At 43.8% G+C, this 19,897-nt stretch overlaps 1 protein-coding gene across 1 annotated transcript; it reads left to right on the top strand.

The window, feature by feature from the left end:
* Positions 1-1,248: 1,248 nt before the first annotated feature.
* Positions 1,249-19,665, top strand: LOC310911766 (mitogen-activated protein kinase kinase kinase 20-like; the record flags this gene model as incomplete). The annotated part of the gene is made up of 6 exons (XM_083865688.1): positions 1,249-1,304; positions 8,318-8,368; positions 11,791-11,907; positions 13,449-13,523; positions 14,535-14,685; positions 18,989-19,665. The coding sequence occupies exons 3-6, from the start codon at positions 11,806-11,808 to the stop codon at positions 19,663-19,665; spliced, it is 1,005 nt and encodes a 334-aa protein (XP_083721814.1). The 5' UTR covers positions 1,249-1,304; positions 8,318-8,368; positions 11,791-11,805.
* Between the last annotated feature and the right edge of the window lie 232 nt (positions 19,666-19,897).

Genomic DNA, 19,897 nt, shown 5'->3' with positions numbered 1-19,897 from the left:
TTCTCACATGCCCTAATGTATCCACAGTGGAAAACAGAGGGCACCTGGGGTTGTGCTGTTTTTCATGCTGGTATTTGCAGGATGAAATATTAAATAACTCCCATCTGGTTTTACTGATTTTTTTTTTTTTTTCTAGACTGCTATTGAGAAGTTAACCCATGACTACCTGAATCTATTTCATTTTCCACCATTAATTAAGGCAAGTCTCACTGTTGATATAAGAAGTGCTTCTCGTGCTGGTGTGAATATTTCACTGTTCTCATGTCTCAACTTTTCCCCCATCCAGGGGAGGGTAAGGCTGCAGTTCCTACAGAGGGTTGTAATAAATGTGGAGAGTCAACAGCAGTAATGGGTCATATCAGAACAAATAATAGGATAATAGAAGTTGTTTTCAAGGAGGTTCTAAGTTTTTATCATGGTGCCAGTAGAATTAAATTAAACAACAACCGGTTGCAATTTGTTTGCTGTCATTAATCAGAAACTACTTTGAAGAGCCATTCCTCCAAACTGCTGCCACCAACTGGTCACCACTGAAGAACAGCAGACTCCTGGCCCACACTAAGCCCATCATTCCCCATTTTGCTAACGTTATAGGAGGGAAGGATGATTTAGTGTTTTGTCACCCTTACGTTAACCAATTTGTTTTCTGATATCAGTAATAAGACCCATGCAAAAGGGAGAGAGTGTTTGGGAACCCTGGTGTTGCTACAGCAGATATTTGCCTTATTTAATTCAGTGAGCTAATCAAGGAATTCTAGACCCCAAATCCTGAAGTAGCTTATGAAAAGAAATTATGAAGTCATAAGTTATTGCACAGCTATAGAGTGAAATCCACTTAAAGTGAATTTGCATATAGCAAAACTGTGTTCCCTGGAGGGAAAAATGAAAGTCAGAGCCTTGCTGCCTTGCTGTGCTAGCTGCAATTCCAATGGCAGAGGCTGCCACAATGCTCACAGGGACACTGCACCATGCCAGAGCAGCTCAGCCAGGAGCAGAAATTGTGCAGCATCTCCTGGTTGCCATCCACTACCAGCCCTAAACCCATGCAGAAGCCTTTGCCCCTCTTGGAGTGTGATGTCTCATTTCACCTGCCTGGCAGACTTGTAGCACGTGAAAAGCAAATATTTTCTACCACCAAAGGGTGTGCTCCTGTCTCCCAGCAGGTTGTGGTAGATGTGAATTCTTACCTTTGCCTGTTTTTTTTGGCAGGATTCTGCAGGTGGGGCTGAAGAAAGCATCGAGAAAGTAGTGAATCTTGAACTTGTTTTTGGTTATCACTTGAAGCCGGGAAATGGTCCAAAGGTAAGCTGGGAGTGCTAGATCAGTTGGTTTGCTTATGAGTCCCTACCCAGAGGGTCCCGTATCTTCTGGACACAAAAGATAAATTGGCATGAGAATCCTCTTGTTTTGGAAAGTGCTGACTGAATGTCAAGGTGGCAAATGGGGCTGCATTGGTGATGAGGAACTATCCCTCAGAACAGGCAAGGAAGAATAGAGTGGCACAACAAGTTTTGGCTGAAAGCTTTTGTTTCCTTGTGAACAATTTTTTTAATTGTAATTTTTGTAATTTGGGATTTCATTTTGTTCCTTTTATCCCAATGGGTGTGAAATAGTAATCCATTTATTTAAAAAAAAAAGAAAAAAGGAAAAACAAACAAACAAACAAACAAAAAAAAAACCTGGCAGCTGAGCAGTGGCATATTCCTGATGTGGGTGGGCAGACTCCAGAAAGGAGATACTGTTTTATACAACCAGGAGGAGTTTGGAAAATACGTGGTATGCATGGCTGCTGGCTGGGCAGGATGGGAATGGTCCTGGTGGAGACTGTGTGCCCTCATGGTGCTGGGGAAGGAGGGAGGGTGAGTTGCAGCACATTGCACAAAACTGCTGTGCTTCAGCCATTGCCAGCGTGCCACATCCTAATCAAACCTCAGCTCCAAGCTGAGCTGGTTCAAGGATCTCTCGTTACGCCCTGTGTAACAGGAGCGTTGATGACTCCAGATGTTCCAGCAAAGGATGTCTACCACATTGTTTTTTCTCAAGAGTGAGGTTTGTCCCATGCTTTTTGTTTGCTTTGTCCAGCTTGCCATGGACTCTGAGTTCAAGGGTTTTAGAATTAATCATCTATGTGGAAATGGTGTGCAAAGCATTTCTGAGCTAGAGTCAGGGGTTGTGACAGCAGGATTTGTTTCCTTTTGTATTTGATAAATCTGCATTGTGTGTCCACCCTAAACTTGTGGGAGGCTGACTTTCATCTTGTGTTATCTGGCTGTTTTGCTTTCAGGGCATATTGTTTGCAGAAGTCTCTTGATTTCTGTACTTGGTGGTGCTTGCAGAGAAAGCATTTAGGTTTGAACTTAGTAGGAACTTGTACTCATACTAAAATAATTTCATCAATTTGAAAAAGCTTTTGGTCTGAAGATTTCCTTTTTTAGTTTGCTTCTTTTATCCTGAGTACTTCTTTTTCCTATAAAAATCTTCTTTATCACTATGTGAATTACTTAGACTGTCTCAGTGTTTTTGAATGCATGTTGCTTATGCAGCTGTACAGCGGCTTTTTTATAGGTGTGCATTTTCTCTCCCATGTGCAACTCTTGAAGGAACTAAAAGTCCATTAAAACGCTCCTATTTCCCTTCCATTTTCAATATGGGCTGTGAGCCATAGTGCAGGGAGTTGGGCAACCACCCCCAGGAAAGCAAGAGAAGGAGCAAGTAGACCTCTGAGCACTGGAGAGAAATTCATGTTGTATTAATGCCTCCTTAAGTTTGAAGATGAGTAGATGTTTTAGCCATGACAGCGAAGTGTGCAAATGAAACTGTATGCATAGTCTATGGGACAGAACTGAATTGTTCTGAGAGGGCAGTTAGTTCAGTGGGCCTGTGTAGTGTTGACATAACCTCTGCAGGCTTCTGACAACCTTTTTTATTTGGTCCTGCCTTCCCTGTGAGCTCCTAATTGGTCCTGTCTGCTCTGTGTGCTGTTGGGCCCCTTTCTAAGGAAGCCAATCCTGCTGAAGCTGTGGTTGTATGCCAGGCATGCCTTCCTTGTCAGCTGCCCTGCTGCAGCACCCCATGTGCTTAGTGATGCCATGCCAAGGAATGCACCATTTGTCACCTGAATATGTCTGGGCTGGAAACATCTGTCTGAGATCTGCACATTTATTTGTACCTGCCTTTAAAGATGTTGTAGCAGAGCCAGTTTGAAAAAGTCAGCTGGAAGGAGCAGATTGTCTGAGGTTTTGGGTAGGATGGTAGGGCCAACATGAGCAAGTAATTTGCATTAAACATAAAATTAACAAATACTGGTGTGGTACATACTGTATAGGAAATGTGGCTTGCTTGCTTCTTTGAAAACCCCTGCATACAATCTTCTGGCTCCCCTAGAGGCTGCTTTGAGCCAGCTACTGCTGCCATGTAAATTTGTTCCAAAATGAACTGGGAAAAGGGTGAAAACTAGGATTGAAGGGTTTAAACTTCTTTTATTGTCCCATTTTTGTAAAAGAGTGGTGCATGTTCCTGTAAAACTGGGTCAGCAGAAGCACTTGGGATCATACCTTCCACCATCTTTATAGCTAAAAAGCTGGCCTACATCAGTTTAAAAATAAATTTCTCAAAGGAACTTTACCCTAATCAGTCCTTATAACCAGCTGCCTAGCTAAGAAGCATTTCTCCTGTTTTAATCATGAGGGAAAAGAGGCAATAAGCTCAAATCTGGGTTACACATTGAGGGTATGTGTTCCCTGGATGATGTGTTGGCTGCTAGACTTGTGTACAGCAAGGGAGGTTATTAGGCTCAGCTAAGAGGTGGTGCAGTGCAGCAGAAAGGGCTCTGTAAGAACAGGTCATGCTGGGAGGTTTTACACCAGGCTGGCTCTGTGCTGGCCTTCTGGGTCGAGTTCCCTTTAGTTACTGTAGTGCATCTTCTGGTGTAGTTGCACCTGGAAAGATGCCCACCCATATCACTGGAGGTGGCTATGGCCAGGCATGGCACAGGATGGACATGTAGGACAAAATCCTCCTGGTCCAAACTAAAGCTGTGGAGTGGGTGCAGCCGTGGATTGCATCATGACATACAGCAGTACCACCAGATATAAAAGTGCTGGAGAAGCTGGTCCAGGACCCAGAAACCATTTCAGGGGTGCTGGTTAATTTGGATGTGTTTGCCTGCTAAGAGCAGAGTGCCATCTGTGGTGTGAAGATGGTTCCTCAGGGCACAGTCCTCTCCTGGGCACTGCTGTGCCCCATCAGCACAGCCAGACACATCTTTCTTCATCAGCAGGCAGAAACATAAGGGCCTTAGGAATGGCAGTGCCTTTTAGCAAGAATCCTGCTGGATATGCTTCAAGACAGCATTTGAATGTTCAGCCTTTTCTGTATGCTGAATGAAACATTGACTTCCCAGTAAACAGCTTTACCAGCCCCATATTTTTTATCTAATTTAAACTGCATCTTGTAGTGGGATTATGTTGGTTTCCACCAGCTGACAGATGCAGTCATTTCATTACAGTTTCCTTCCTTTTTTAGCTGCATCTTTGGAGGCAATAAAAGCTCAGTTGACCTTTGTGCTCTCTGAATGCATCAGGAGTGAGCACTGCAAAGCTAACCTGGTTTTTAGAGGTTTCTTTTCCAACTCTTGTAGTTCAAGTTATGTGGTTACTTCCAGTCACTGCCTTTTCATGACCTTTCTGTACACAATTCCCAATGAGCTGAATGGTGATAGATTTAGACTTTTCTTTTCCCCACAAATTAAAAAAAAAGGCAGGGGACCACCAATTAAGTCCAAGATGGAGGGTAAAACAACAAACCCTGGCAGTAGTGGCTTGAGCTGATTTGCAGGACTGCAGGGGGAATTTTCAATGGCTTTCTCATCCTAGATGGCTCATTAAAATTTCCCAATCAGGGAAAGGTGCCTGAGCTGTGTTGGTTCCACACTGATGAATCACCAAACCCCTTGAGAAGGATGCCTTGCAGATTTTTTTGCCTTCTATTGATACATTCTTTGGTTTTGGTCCTCAAAAGGGCAGATTTCACTATGCCATTGAATGTTTTCATTTTTTACTGAGAGTGGCACAATTTGACCTATATCCAAACACAAAGCCTTGAAGTTGCCTCACCATTTCACCTTATTTTTCCCCACCTACCTCTCTCTCCATTTGACAAGGTAAGGAGCAGAGCCTCTTCAAAACCAGCTGCTAACTGTGTGAACTGTTTTCTAGCCTTGAATATCTGAACTGAGAAGTATTATAATGCTATTATTTAAATGTGTAGTGGCAATGGTAATATACTATTAAGGCTACTTTAAAGGAACATTGTGACCATCTCTTTGTATGGAGAAGCCCAGGCTGGCAAAACACAGGCAGTACAAGAAAAAACAGGACTGAAATAAGTGTAACTGGAATGTGGTTTCACAATTGCTTGAGACCATTTCTGCTGCTTGTTCCTCTCTACCCTCCTACCATATCAATGCTCATAAATTCCTTACTTTCTTAAAAATAAAGCAAGAGCCAAGGTATAAAATTTGAGATTTCAGTTCTACAGTTTTTTAGTCATTTATGTTCTCCATGCTCTGCAGGTATTTTAACCCCCACAAAAAATTACCTAAGCCGTAAAATAAAACCACAGCCACATTAAAATATTTCCACCACCATTAAGAACAGAATAATGTAGTCTGCCAAGAAGGTGGATCAATGCAGGTGATCTGAGCTCCTGGTATTTTCTTCCAAAGACCCTTTTCAGGACCATGTATTGTTTTTGCATGAGGTGTAGCTGGTGTTAACTCCATCATCTCCACTGGGATTGCTCCAGCTGTAGCATCCATGTGGAACTGAAGTTGAACTCAAGCCAAGACCTTTAAAAATCCTTGTGTAGGCAGTGCTAGGCCAAGGATTCCTATTAGAAATTATTTCATAGCCCTGAAAAGACATAGGTAGGTGTTTTGTTCACTTGACTTTCTAGACTCTTAAATCTAAATCTAAAGATTTATTTTTATACTTTGGCCACTGAATTAACTTGCTGCCCTCCACACATTATGTTTCATATACAGCCTCAGTCACAGATACGTCTGTAGAAGACAGACAGGTTCCCAGTGACCTGTAGGCTTGGCATGTGTTGTACAGACAAAAGCCTGGAAGAGCAGCCTTTGTTCCCAGCAGAACAGTGGCCCTGCCATGCCTTTCCTGAGCTCCTGAGCACCCTTGTTCCCCCAGCCAGTGTCCTGCAGAGCTGCAAGTCCCAGAGTGGGAGCAGTCACTCCATGTGCTGCAGTGGGGACATGGTGTCCACAAGGCTTCAGCACGTTGTCCCCACGAGTGGTCCTCAGGAAGTGCCACTGGAGGCCAGTACAGGAGGACACCCATGCAGCCCTCAGGGAAGGGACTTGTTTTTCATGCTTCCACCTTTACCATCCCACTGTTGCAAGCAGACTGCTCATGTGGATGATGCTTGAGACTGGAACACCCCTATTTGCTTCTGATCACATGGCAAGGGCAGCTTTTGGTAAATGCTGGGGTATCACTGAGCTCTTGCCTTGCCTGCTGCAAGTCCCTGTTCTCAGGACACACATAGCAGTGCCTGGTATTTACCATTCTGTGCCACTGTGTTGTGCACAGAGCTCCACAGCACTGGATGTTAAAGAAGAGCTGTCAGGGGACAGATATTTTTAGTACTGCTGCTGGTCTGTGTAGGTGTTAAGGGGCCTCTTGCTTCTCCAGGCGAAGCTGCAGCCAGTCAGTGCCTGTTGCCTTGCAGAGGAGTAAGGGCTCTGGCTCAGAGGAGGCACCCAGGCAAATGATAACATAAATATATCTTCTGCTTGCTTTGTTTCTGTACATTTTAAGACCATCTCTCTCGCAAGGCCTCCCCTCCGCCCCTCTTTTTTTCTGCCTGCACAGCTGAAACAAAACCAGCGGTGGAGCCACCTTCTCTTGCTGGAGCCTGGCTGGCAGCAGCCTGCCCTGACCTGAGACACCAGCCATTGTTAAGGGTATAACACATTTACATATTTTGCAATAAAACATCAGTTATTTGCATTACTGTGTCAAGTTTTATTTGATTCTTTCACCTAAAAATGACTCATTTTCCTTTCTTGTATTTTAAAAACCAACTACTCTAAGCTTGTTTGAGAATAATCAAAAATTGCCCATTTAGCTAGAAGTCATTTTCTTTTCAAAAGGCAAATGTTATTTAATCTTTCAGCTGTTCATTGTGCCATCATAAATACTTTCTTTTCAGCACAGTTGTGGGGACTGAAATGAGCCCACTAATTGCCTCCCATTTCGACTGACATGTGGTGGTTTAGTGGAAAGAGAACACAGCGGGGAGAAGGAAATAGGAGGCTGAGAAAATGAGAGCTAATTATTTTCACTGCCTCATGTCAGGCTCTGTGTCAGCCTTGTTTTTACAAACTGGAAGGTTTAGCACTAAATAAAACAAACTGGCGTCATGTTTTTATATACTGGCAGTGTCATGGAAGCAGCTGCACATCTCAAAGACAATATAATGCCTGCATTCGCATGGACACCATCTGACAGCCACTGTGAGCCACTGCTAATGAGGATATCACAGTGGTGCCAAGTGAAAGGTGCTGAATTATGTATGATTCTTCATCAGTGCAGCAATAGTCCTGTACATCATTATGAGACATTGTTTTGCTGAAGAGATTAAAACATTCTTAGTTCCAGACCCTGCAACCTATACATGCTACAAGAGGTTATTAATGGAATTTTTAGGGAGAGTTTCTTGTGGATTTCTTTTTGGTTAAAAATATCTCATGGGACAAAGCTGTGGTGGGTCATGACACTATACATATAAAGAAGCGAAGCAAATTAACCATAATTGTGTTATCTTCCTTTAAATCCAGTATAATAAAATATAGTGTAGCAGGGTGATACATAATGATAAATAACCCAAGTGCTGTCACTAGATGTTCAACTCTAATGCCTTTAAAACAGCAGGTTTCAGCAGCTGAGATAGATAATAGCTAAGAATGTAAAGAAGCTTCTGGGGACCTAAATCATCAACATGCTACTACTTTTAGTATCAGCATGGCCAACATTTTTTTCTTATTTGTTTCATCTTGTGCTACATCTTAGTTTTCTTCTAATATCTGGTTATCTGCTACAATGTCATTTCCATTTTTATTTCAATCTCTAAAAAACCAAAAAAGTTTACTGCAACCACTGATTTTAAAATGAATCCTTGATTTGGGCCCCCTTGAAAAATGAAGTGCCTCCCTAGCAAAGGTTTTAAGCTGTTGTTGCAAGATATGTGTTTGCTGTTTAGAGCTTGTGCCTGATCTTTTTCATTTCCCTTTCAGGTTTTTTTTTGCAGACATAAACGCATATGGGGTTAAAGGAGTATTGTCACCACAGTAAGCTGGAGACTTAATTTTTAAAGTGTTCTTACTTTCTGTTTCAAAGCTGAGAAGAAGCAGCTCAAATACATGTGTGATTTGTTTTTCTACAATAATTTTCAGAGGTTGTTGATTTATTGGCTTAGTCAAAGTGTTATTTGGAAATGTTTTCGCACAAAGTTCTGCAGGTTGCACATTTCAGTTCTGAAACAAAATAATTTTTTAAAACAAAAAGCTGAAAATTTTTATTTAGATCAAAATCAAGCAGGTAGATGTTGGGAGGTATTTAATGCTTGAATGACAAGATGTCCAGGGAAGTCTCTCTGAAGGACTTGTGCAAGCATATTTATCAACAGACACTTTGAACAAGCCATTTCCAAATTATTTTCCCACATATGCCTGGCACTAAATGTAGTTTTGATCTAAGAACTCATATGGCTACGATTCATCAAAGAATTGAAATTCATATGCTTGGTTTTTCTAGCCAAATTTTTGTTTAAATGGATGAGCATATCCTGTTATAAGAACCTGGAACTCCATTGGAAAACAGGGAAATATGTCCCTTTCTTTCTGCAGCACATAAATCTTGCATTATTTACTGTGTAGTTGAACAAAATAGTTACTAGGTTTGTAAGACAAGTAACCACCTACTTATCTTAGATACTTGCTAAGTGCCTTGATTCTAAAATCACCTACCTACTCCCTTTTCTATTTCCTTCCTTCCTTCCTTCCTTCCTTCCTTCCTTCCTTCCTTCCTTCCTTCCTTCCTTCCTTCCTTCCTTCCTTCCTTCCTTCCTTCCTTTTCTCTCTTTTCTTTCTTCTAACATCCCCTTCCCTTTTTTGCCTCTTGCTCTCTTTATCTGTTCCTTCTCTCTCTCGTTCTCTCTTTCCCCTTTCCAGTAATGATTTTCTGATAAAACAAAATGCAAACCTTTCCAAATAAAATAAGACATGTGTTTTTGAGGGATCAGAGTGGGTATCCTAGTGTGGTATCTTGCCCTCTTGGTATCTGCACAGTGTGGCTGGAGAGGGCTCCAAAGAGGACTGAAGGTTTGGTGATGGGATTTGAGGGACAGGAGAGTGTGTGTTTCTCTGAAGGCGCAGTTCAGAGATGGGGAAGGCAGTGTTTGTGCAAGCCTCAGGCATCCACCCTTGTGTGGGGCAATTTGATCCGTGACTGCATGGAGAGGGATCCTGCCTGTGCAGTGCATCTGGCAAGGGGATGGCCAGTGGCAGTACCCACTCCCTGCCAGACCCTGCATTTACACAGCTTTTCTCTAGAGCTGGTTGGTTTTGTTTATTAAAATGAGATCATATTTGTCAGATCTAGTCTGCAGGGAAATGTGAGTGAACAGCACAAAATCCTGAGTCAGGAGGGCATGGGAGCAGCTCTAGCTCTCAAGTACTTGGCACTGGTATTACTCGGAGATAGCAGGAGATGAGCTGAACTAACTGGAAGATAGTTCTTTATGACCATATTTCTTTCTTTTCTTGGCTCAGGTGTTTTTGTAAAACTTAGAAATGTCATCAAGTGTCTTGTCTCTAACTTCTGGTTTGATATGCAGTAGCATGAATCTCATGCAAGAAAGTCTGGCAACAAGAACGTTGGGCAGGGAGAGGAGCACAGTCTGAGAGATGAGAAGGAGGCAGAGACAATTTGCTTTGCTGTTCCGTTTCAAAGCATGTGCCCTCCTCAGCCAATGTCAGGGCTGGCACACAGTGCTGAGCCTGCCTGGGACAGGACAGGCATTACCCTGGGTCAGCTCACAAATGTGAAAAACAGGACAGAAAAGAGATGTGCAAGGATATACAGTCTGTGATTAGGAAATGGAGGCACAGGGTGACTTCAGCACCTGATCAGGTTGGCCAGGAAGCCAATAGCAGAACTGGAAACTGAACTTGGTGCCGCTGAGTCTTGGTTGGTGCCCTGACCACTGAACTGCAGTTCCCATCACTCATCTGCTTGTAAAATGTGGAAGCTTTCAAAGGGGACAGATGGACACACAGGGCCAATTGCTGTCATAAACATAATTTCTTGTTGCAGTTCAGAAAAATGATATTTCACTTTTCTTTTAATTTGGAATTGTCAATTCAATGCATGATGCAGAGCTTTGAGCCTTCTGAAAACTGAGTTCCTACATTACACTTAGGAGAGATGCATGTGCAAACACCACAGATAATCACTTGTGCAAACAGATACTTTTTAGGCTGCTATATGTTTGTCCATGCAAATAACAGCTTACCCAAGCCCATGGCCCTAAGTGTCCATCTGTGTCCCCACTGCAAGTTTTTGCATTTTCTGAGCAAAACCAAGGTGAAGACTGCCTCCTGCATGTGCAGAGCTCACACCTGCCTAACAGGTGTCATGTGGCAGACACAGACCCCTGAACCCCTAGCATGTCTGGAGGAGCTCCTGTCTTTGTGAAGGGAAGATTCCCTCCTTCCTGTATGGAGGTGGAGACACTGCTTCAGTGGCAGAGTGGTCCTTCAGGGGACTGATTTTTGGAGGAGCTCAGTGCACTGCACAGTATCTCATCCCTGAAGCACCTGCCAGGCAGACCAGCAAATGTTGGCTGGTTTGCACCATGGAGAGGCAGTCTCTGGTCCCCAGTGGGAGCCTCCCTGATCACAGACACGAACCCCAGCTCCAGCACTCAGTCCATGTGGGATGTCCTGCAGGATGCTGCCAGCTGTCACTTTCTGCAGGCTCACACCTGTGCAAAGTGCGGGATGTTGGCCCCCTGTTCAGCTCAGGGCATTGTTTAAGGATATCTGTTATTGCTGTGGTTTATTAGACTCACTATGATTATTTTCTTAGCTGAGCTTCTTTATAATTAATAATGGAATTGGAGGCAAGCAGAAGTTGAGGATGCTCAGTGCCTCGCTGGGCTCTAGTATCTGAAATAATGGAGCTGTAATAACAAGCTCATCCTTGTGCCCATTATTTGAGCAATTGTCTCGAAGGTGTTGCACAGACTTTGGTCATTTATTCCTGGGTTCACGATGTCCTTGTGGCTGGCTGCCAGCACTGACTGTGACCCCAAGTGATGGCTCCCACCACTGCCCTGTCCCTCCACTGCCCTGGGGTGTGCAGAGCTCCCAAGCCATGTGCTCCAGCAGGTTGTCTGTCCGGGTGAGGCCATTCAGGGACACCACACCTGTCAAAGTGGCAGCTGCCTCGAAGGGTGAGCTGAGAAAAGAGAGAACAAGAAGACTGAGGGTTTTCCATTATCAACACTGTACTCCAAACATGCAAATCCTAAAATATGCGTATGTTCCTCAACTTTCTCACTGGATTATTTTTTTCCTTCATATATTGAGGATTAGATTTTGGGTTGTTTCAGCTTTCAGTTTTGTTTCATTTTGGGCTTTGTTGTTGGGGTTTTTTTCCTATTTGTATTCTAACAATCCAGCATTCTTTTTTTTTTTATTATTCATAGGATTGTAAATGGAAAATGTACATGGAGATGGATGGGGATGAAATTGCAATAACCTACATAAAAGATGTGACATTCAACACTAACCTACCTGATGCAGAGATTTTAAAGATGACAAAGGTATTTACAGCCTTAAAGCTTTCACGAATTCACAGATCTCAAACAAAGACATTAAAATACCACAGCAGTCGACTTTTGTGCTTGCAGAAGCTCAATCTCTTGACAGCTTTTAAATAAAATGCACATTTTAAATAGAATTGCATCAAAATAGGAGCTAGGTATTTTGGTTCTCCTTTAAGCTGACAATAATGTTAACAATAGACAAATAAGAGAAGGAACTAATTTATATTTTCTTGTTTTAATTCCATGTTTTATCCTCTGAATTTATTCCCCCTTTTAATGAAAATAATGTTCCAAAAATTACTTTATTTTTCAAGATAAGAAACCAATTTAAATATTCCAGAAACTTCATGTGATTTGTCGGGGGGGTTTTGTTGGATTTTTTTCTCTCTTTAATTTTTTTTTTTTTTTTTGGGGGGGGGGGAGTATAGTTTTAGAACTTTTACCTGGATCTAAAATTCTCATGCATCAGTGGATTGCAAAGACTGAAACTCATTGCAGACAGCACAGCACTAAACATCTGCAATTCATTGTCACTGAGCATTTTAACCTGTGTCAGAACCTGCCTGTAAATATTTACTAGTAGGCATTTACACTGATTTTCCCTAAGGAACAGAAGTTCTGTTGATGCAGAGGGCATTTTGTTAGCTATTATTTTAATTGTTTGTTTTTATTAATATGCTCCACTTGATAATAGCTAACAAAATAAATTTCTAACTGAAAAAATATACAGCTTGATTGCCAATTAGAATGCTGCTCTCATGTGCACTGGTATAAACACCCAAACTCTTGAGTGCTTTTAACTGTGAATTTTTGGGGCAAAACTGGGGAGGGAGGAGGAAGCTTTTGTTCATTTTTTCTAAAGGAAAAAGGGAAAAGCAGATTGTCAGCAGTCAAGACTTTAAGGAAAATGTGATATAGGTGTATTTGTCAAAAGAGATTCTAATATTTAATTCATGCTAGTATTATTTTTATAGTTAGTGATTTCTGGAACAACACTTGTGGGGTTTTTTTTTTTGTTGTTATTATTATGACTATTGGTATTATTATCATTAGTTTTCTGTCTAATTTAATCTTGGACATTTCAATTTTTTCTTCAAAAAAGGTGTAAAGTTAAATAAACTAACAACTAGATACAGTAACATTAACTTTTCACATACTCCAACATTTTTATATTTGTCAAGGAATATCTCTGAGAATCTCTAGATATTTGTTCTTGCTTTCTTCTGTAAATCTAGCAGAACCAAAAGTGTACACACACAAAATTGAAAAAGGTTTATGCCCGCCTCAAAAACATTCCATGTTGTCTCATCTGCTGTGTGTTATATATGGAAATATTTTCTCAGTTTCCTTTTGTAAACCAGGAAGTAAATATTTCAAAAGTATATTGCTTTGTCTCATAAAATTTTATTAAAAGTATTGATGTTAACAATATAGGAATGAATGAAAAGAGGCAAATGTTGTAAATCCCTTTTGGGTGATTTAGAAACAAGTTGGGAGATGAAAAGCACCTTAGAAAATTCCCACCATGTTTTTTCCAGCCACCGTTTGTGATGGAGAAATGGATTGTGGGCATAGAAGAGCACCAGTCTGTAGAATGTGTTGTTACATATGAGGTAAGCTCTAAGAAACAAATAAAATAGTTGATCCAAGACAAAACCTACACAGGAGGTGTGGAAATAACATCCTCTGGCTTTGTTATATCCTATAATCAAGTTCTCAGCAGCCTGTAATTAGTTGTAAAATAAAAACTTCAGAGCAAAAGCTGAATTAAGTTTACAGATACAATGGCCTCAGACTGCTGCCTAGGATGGCTCTTCTCAAGGATGAAAGCTCCTTTTGCTTCAAGTGTAATGGTCAGTGTTGTTTGCATTACTTAAAGAGGCTGGTTTTTATCTTTGAATGATGTGCTAATTAAGAGAGCAGAGAAGCAACAGGAGAAGAACGAAAATGAGAAATCAAGAGTAAGATAAAATAAAACCCAGAATACAATTTGATGTGATAGAAATTAGTTTTATAAAAAGAGTTTGCAATTACTTACAATACTGATTTTATAAAGATGAACTCTGTCTGTCAGAAAAAGGTTAATAAATGAGATTCCAGCTTTGTCCTGCAGAAACATTCAGGCAGTGATGGGGAAATCCTGGACCTTGCTTGCTTGTCTCAAAAGTGAATACGTAGTTTTCTTTCAGGCTGAAGTTTCTCACAGGAGTCATAGGTCCTTAACAGCAAATTGAAGGAACTCCAGAAAAATTTTGTTCCCCCTGCAAAAATACCTGCTTAGTCTTACTTCTTTTAGCAGAAAGCAATGCACATTTGACATTCATTAATAGAACTAGTAAAATGTATTTTTGTGTTTGTAGAGGAAGGCCTTCAGATCGTTCCTCCACAGGGTACAAGAATTGAAGCAGTTATTCACTACCACATTTTTAGCATAATCATAAGTACCAGCAAAAATTATCTGGAGTCTAAAAATATTTGAGAACTAGCTAAGTGGTTTTGCAAAGCAGGCTCTATATTGAAACAACTGCTGCAGGCACCAGTGGAAGTTCCCTCATAGGGGAGCTTAGTGTGCTCTGTATTGTGTGTTGTTACATCCTAATGTTTGTTGTGTCCCTCCTGAGCAGAGTGATGTTAGAGCTCCCAAAAGCACGAGGCACATCCAAGCAATCTGCTGGAGCAAGGTGAAAGCACAGGACGAGGTTGAGGCAGTGCAGCTCTTGATACAGACCTCGCTCCCCAATTCAGAGGGGAATTCGCGGAGCAGATCTGACTCAGGTAAGTCAACACATGTGAACTTTATTGCTGACATGGGCAGGGTATATATGAGGAGAACAGCAGAAAGTCAATGCACATCAACCACCCCACTCAGCTTGGTGTCACCTGCAGATGTGCTGAGGGTGCACTCCATCCCTCTGTATGTCAGTGATGAAGACAATAAATAACACAGGTCCCAGTATGGACCCCTGAGGGACACCACTTGTCACTGATGAACACCAGGACTCTGAGCCATTGACCTCTGGATGCAACCATTCAACCAATCCCTGATCCACCCAACAGTCTACCCATCAAATCCATCTCTGTCCAGAGCAGAAAGAAAGGTGTTGGGGGGGGATCATGTTAAAGGTTTTACAGAAGTCCAGATAAATGACATCTATAGCTCTTCCTTTGTCCACAGATGTTAAGATCAGGAAGCATTTTGCTCCCCCAGTCCTCATCCTGCTGTCCATTGACTCAATAGATGTGGGAAAAGAGGCTGACATTGAAGACTGAGACAAAGTCTTCTCCACATCTATTGTTGCCAGTTTTCCAGTGCTGTTTATCAGGGGGGTACACCTTCTTTGAATTTCTTATTTTGTTAACATAGCTGAAACTCTTTTTGTTATTCTTTGCCAGGTTCAGTTCCAGCTTTGTTTTGCCCTTCCTCACTGCATCCCTATACAACCAAACTCCATGTCTATATTCTTCCCAGGCTACCTGTCCTGGTTTCCACTTCCCATGCATTTGCTTCTTTCCCCTTACTTTGCCCATCAGTTCCCTACTCAGACACAGCAGTCTCTTGTCTTCTTTGCCCAATTTCTTGCTCCTGCAGAGCTCTTGCACTCTATGGAAGACTTCTTTAAAGATCTGTCAGCTCCATTACACTCCCTTGTCCCCAGGGGATCCTATTGACAATGTCCTTGAGGAGCTGGAAGTCTGTTTTCCTAAAATTCATGAGCTGAAAGTTACCTGAGCCATGTCTCTCAGGACTGCAAACTCTACCAATGCATGATCATTGCAGCCCGGCTGCCTCCAGTCGTGATGTCTCTCATTAACTTGCTTATATTGGTGGCCATCAGATCAATCTTTCTCCCTGATAGAGATGCCTGAATGCTCCTAGAGGAGGAGCTGTATGCTCCTGTATGCTCCCAGAGGACCTCCTGTATGCTTCTAGAGGAAGCAGGCTGGAAGCAGTCCACGGTGATAAGCTCAAACTCAACTGGAGTGCTTTGGCCAGCTCTTCCCTCCCACCCCTAGCCACCCAGCACACAGCTTTGCACAGATGTTGTGCTTGGATAAAGGGCACCTCCTGTTAAAGATGCATGGGTGCTCTTGCTCTGGCCAGTGCTTTTGCAGGGGGACACACTACTGAGGCTGTGGCCTCAGAAGCTGCATGTGGGGTGGCAAAAAGTTCCCTGTGGATGATACACTGCTTTGACAAGTACAAAACTGCCAGCCTGGCAGAGAGAAATGCCCCTGACATCCTGCTCTGCTCTGAGGAATTGTAGAAGTCTTCCCACTGCATTTTTCTTCCACAGCTCAGCTTGCCCATTTGAGTCAGCCCTTGGGTCATCAGTGTCTGACTTCTGGAATGGTGTTTGTTATGCCTTCTGGGGCCTGATTTGTTCAGTGAGATAAGTTTAATAATGCAGTGGGCTCTACAATGCAGTTTTCATTTCCTAATAAATATATGCTGCTGACAGATTCACACTTGTCTCAGTTGACTCTAGCACAGTTCTGCCTTTAAGATCTGCTGTTGTTTTTGTAAAGGTGTTTGTTAGCCAAGCTGGTTTTCTCTTTGAGTTCACAGCAGGGGTGAAGAAATGTTTGGGTTGGGACATGTGAGGGGCAGTACAGGAGCTGGAAGATACCAGTGAGCAGAGGAGGAATTTCTCAATTTTATACACTACTGGCAACTATAGAAGAATAGCCCTGTGAATTGAGAGGTGCTGGGTTTGGACCACAGGCACATCTAACATGGGTGTGCTTATTCCTAAACAACTGTGATACATTTGCAACACAATTACATTTTGTAATGCAAATGAAACCTAGTGCGTGTCCTAAAAGGTATGTCTTTACTCCAGATTAGCTTTGCAGATAGAGGTTACCCTGGTTTTGGGGTGATGAGCCCTGCAGCCATACCAAGTGTGGTGTGTGTCTTCACAGGTTGGCTCAGCTGCTGTAAGCCAAAACGGTTGCTTTTTTTTCAGTGAGTGGTGGGAGAGCTTGTCTGTCCCTTTGGCACACTGGAGGAGTTGCATGGAAGCACTAATGTTTTGTCAGCAGCCAATTGAACAGGCACAGTTCAAAGGAGGCGGGTTACCAGCCAGCACGAAAGCTGTGCCTCAGCTCTAGCAAACCTTCTGGCCTGTCTTCTTTACCAGACCACCTATCCCAGGTTTAAAAGACCTCCAAATCCAAGCACAAAGGTAAGGGTAATACCTGTCCAACAGGCTAAGATAACCAGCAGTGAAGGTACTACCTCTGTGGTCTACCACAGAGAGCATGTACAGTGTACAGGGTTGGTGGCTCAAAGCCCATGAGAGGCAGTCCCACAGGGCACACTGGGAAATCCTTGCTGGGCAGCTGGATCCCGGGCTGGCAGCTGCTGTTGGCTGTAAGGAGCAAGGAGGACTGACCAGTCTGAAGGGAGCCCCTTGTTCAGGGAGATCAGCACTGGTCCCATAGCACATGTGATGGCCACCTGAGTGTTGATAACAACTGAAGACCCAAACTTGAGTCCTGAGCCTGCTGTTTCCAGGTTTATGAGGTCTGTGATTTATATCCACAGCCTTGGTAGGAGGGCATGGGGGAATGGCAGAGGCAACAGTGTCTAGCAAGTACATTTTGGCATGCATGTTCCTTTTGAAACCATGACTTTCAAGGAGGATAAGAAGCAGAGGAGGCAATTCCCATCTGTCTTTCAGTGAAAGAAGGTTCAACTCTAAGTGCAGGTGGAGCTATCTGCTGTGTCAGTGTCACACACATTATGACAGGGAAGATAGTTCCGACATACTTGACAATAAGTTGAAGTGATTTAAATCTCTTTGGATTCAAACAAAGTCTGGGGAAAAGAGGAGTGGAAGAGATCATCCATTACATTTTAACAGGAGCAATCCTAATGAGGACAGAGCTGCTATCCAGCTCCCACAAAACTCCCCATGGTCAATGAAGTGTTCCAGTGAGAGGCAGTGAGGGTTATGCTTTCCTGTTGGAATGATATTAGCAATCTTTAAGGACAAATCATTCAAATCTCTCCAGAACAAAATTATTTTAGCTGCTCCCCATGGGTCTTTGGCCAGAGCTGTGGCCTCAGATAAGAGGAATTCCTGTTCTCTGCTCTACCCACAAAGTAGCAAACCAGGCAGCCTTTGCAGTTCAAATGGAAAATTTACAGCTATTGTATTTGCTAAAGGCTTTCATGGAAACCACAGGACTGACTTTCAAAACCACTTCAGTGCGATCTCTGAAAGCTACAACTTTTGTTATGACCCCAGGGCTGTGACAGTAGGTGTAGAGGGAACTATAATACCCTGAGTTGCTCACAGTTAAACACTGTCTGAGCCAGCCTGGCTGAACCTAATGCCTCACTGGCTTTTCCACATACAGAGTTGGTTTTCTGCGTGAAGCTGGATGCAAAGTGGATTGAATTCTGAATTTGTTGTAGCAACAACAACTGAAGTAGCTCTGGTGTTTATGGTATGTAGCAGTTTGAAAATAAATTGGAGCCAGAGGAGGTGAATGTGGCTGCTGCAGCTGGGATTTGCACTGGCTCTGCACTGCTTCCTCTCGGTGCTGGGCTGTGAACAGCACGGCTGTGCCAGATGGGAGAGATGCAGCTGGAATGCAATGCTGCAGCACTACTGGTACCTTGGGGTGACCTCTGACACCTGGGGTGCCAGCTCTGGAGGTCTCTAGACTCTTTGGTAATGAAAGCTGTGGAGAAATCTGCTGAGGTTGCCAAGAGCATCACAGGGCATGTTTAAAACCAGGTTGGGTTCAAAAGAGCAGGAGGCACTTGGGAGTGGGAACCCACCCGAAGGGCCAAGTGGATGGCTCTGTAACTGTCTTCTAGTCTAAGCTCCATAGTCTGCAGTGGCATCAGAAATATTTGTATCACTTGCTATTTTAAAAGCCCAACATTATGTTCAACTGTAACATTGAAAATAACTCAGATCTAGGATTATTTGCTGCAAGGCTGGGAGGGGAAGGGTGGCTTGATGTTCTTCCGAGTCCGAGAGAAACCCTGGTACCTCACACCTTCGGTAAACCTGAGAGCGGTTTATTCAGAGAGCTGACTGTGTTCCCATTTCCTTGCCAGGCACTGACAGTCAGTGGATGGAGACCCTGCGCATGCACCAGATAGCCAAAGCCATTTCCCTGCAGCACGGGCACCCGCACAGCCCCACCACCGTCTCGCAGTACCTGCCCTACCTCCGGCCCCAGGACTCCTACGCCGCCGCCGTCAGGAGGACGCGCGCTCCCGTTCACCAGCTCACCTCCATCAGCCACTCGAGGAACTCCTCTCCCCTCTCACACAGTTTGATGAGAAACCTTTCGAGCCTGCACTTGAACTCAAAAGGCAGCAGCGCCTCCAGCACGGCCTCTGACACGCCCTCAGAGAGGGACAGGCCTGCCGGCCGAGGCAGAGGCGCCTCTCACAGCGCCCCGTCCCGCAGCTCCTCGGACGGGCGGCGCAGCGGGACCAGCTCCCCGGGGCCCCCTCGGCACTCGGGGAGACCCAGCAGGACTCCTCTGCCAGCGGCCCCCCCGGGTTCCCAGCACCGCAGGTCCCCCCGCGCCCCCCCGCAGGCCAGGCCCATCCCCGGCATGCCCCCGCAGGCGGACAGCGAGCCCAGGCGGGCCGAAGGGGAGAGCAGGCCCAGCGAGGGCGGCTGGATAAAGGTGCAGCACGCAAGGAAACCGCACAGGCAGGCCGCCGGCAAGCCGGGCAAGGAGAGAGCCAGGGGGAGCTGGCGGGGCCGGAGGATGTTCTGAGAGGAATTTGGCCCTTTATTTAACTGAACGTTCTGCCTAGAGAAGATACACCCGCTCCTATTTAATTTGCTGCACTGAAACCGGTACTCACCTGGCTGGGGCCTGCCAGCGGGGAGAGCTGCCACCTCTCCTTGTCACTGTCAGCACCAAGACATTTAATTCGGTTTTCTCTCCTCCGTTTGGCTGCTTGTGTTCTCAGCTGACTGGATATCCACTCACTTGCTTAATATTT

This window comes from Zosterops lateralis, assembly GCF_965231275.1.
Source record: "Zosterops lateralis genome assembly, chromosome: 7".
NCBI lineage: Eukaryota > Metazoa > Chordata > Aves > Passeriformes > Zosteropidae > Zosterops > Zosterops lateralis.
The sequence above is the reverse complement of the archived record's forward strand: the minus strand, read 5'-3'. Positions and strand labels throughout refer to the sequence as shown.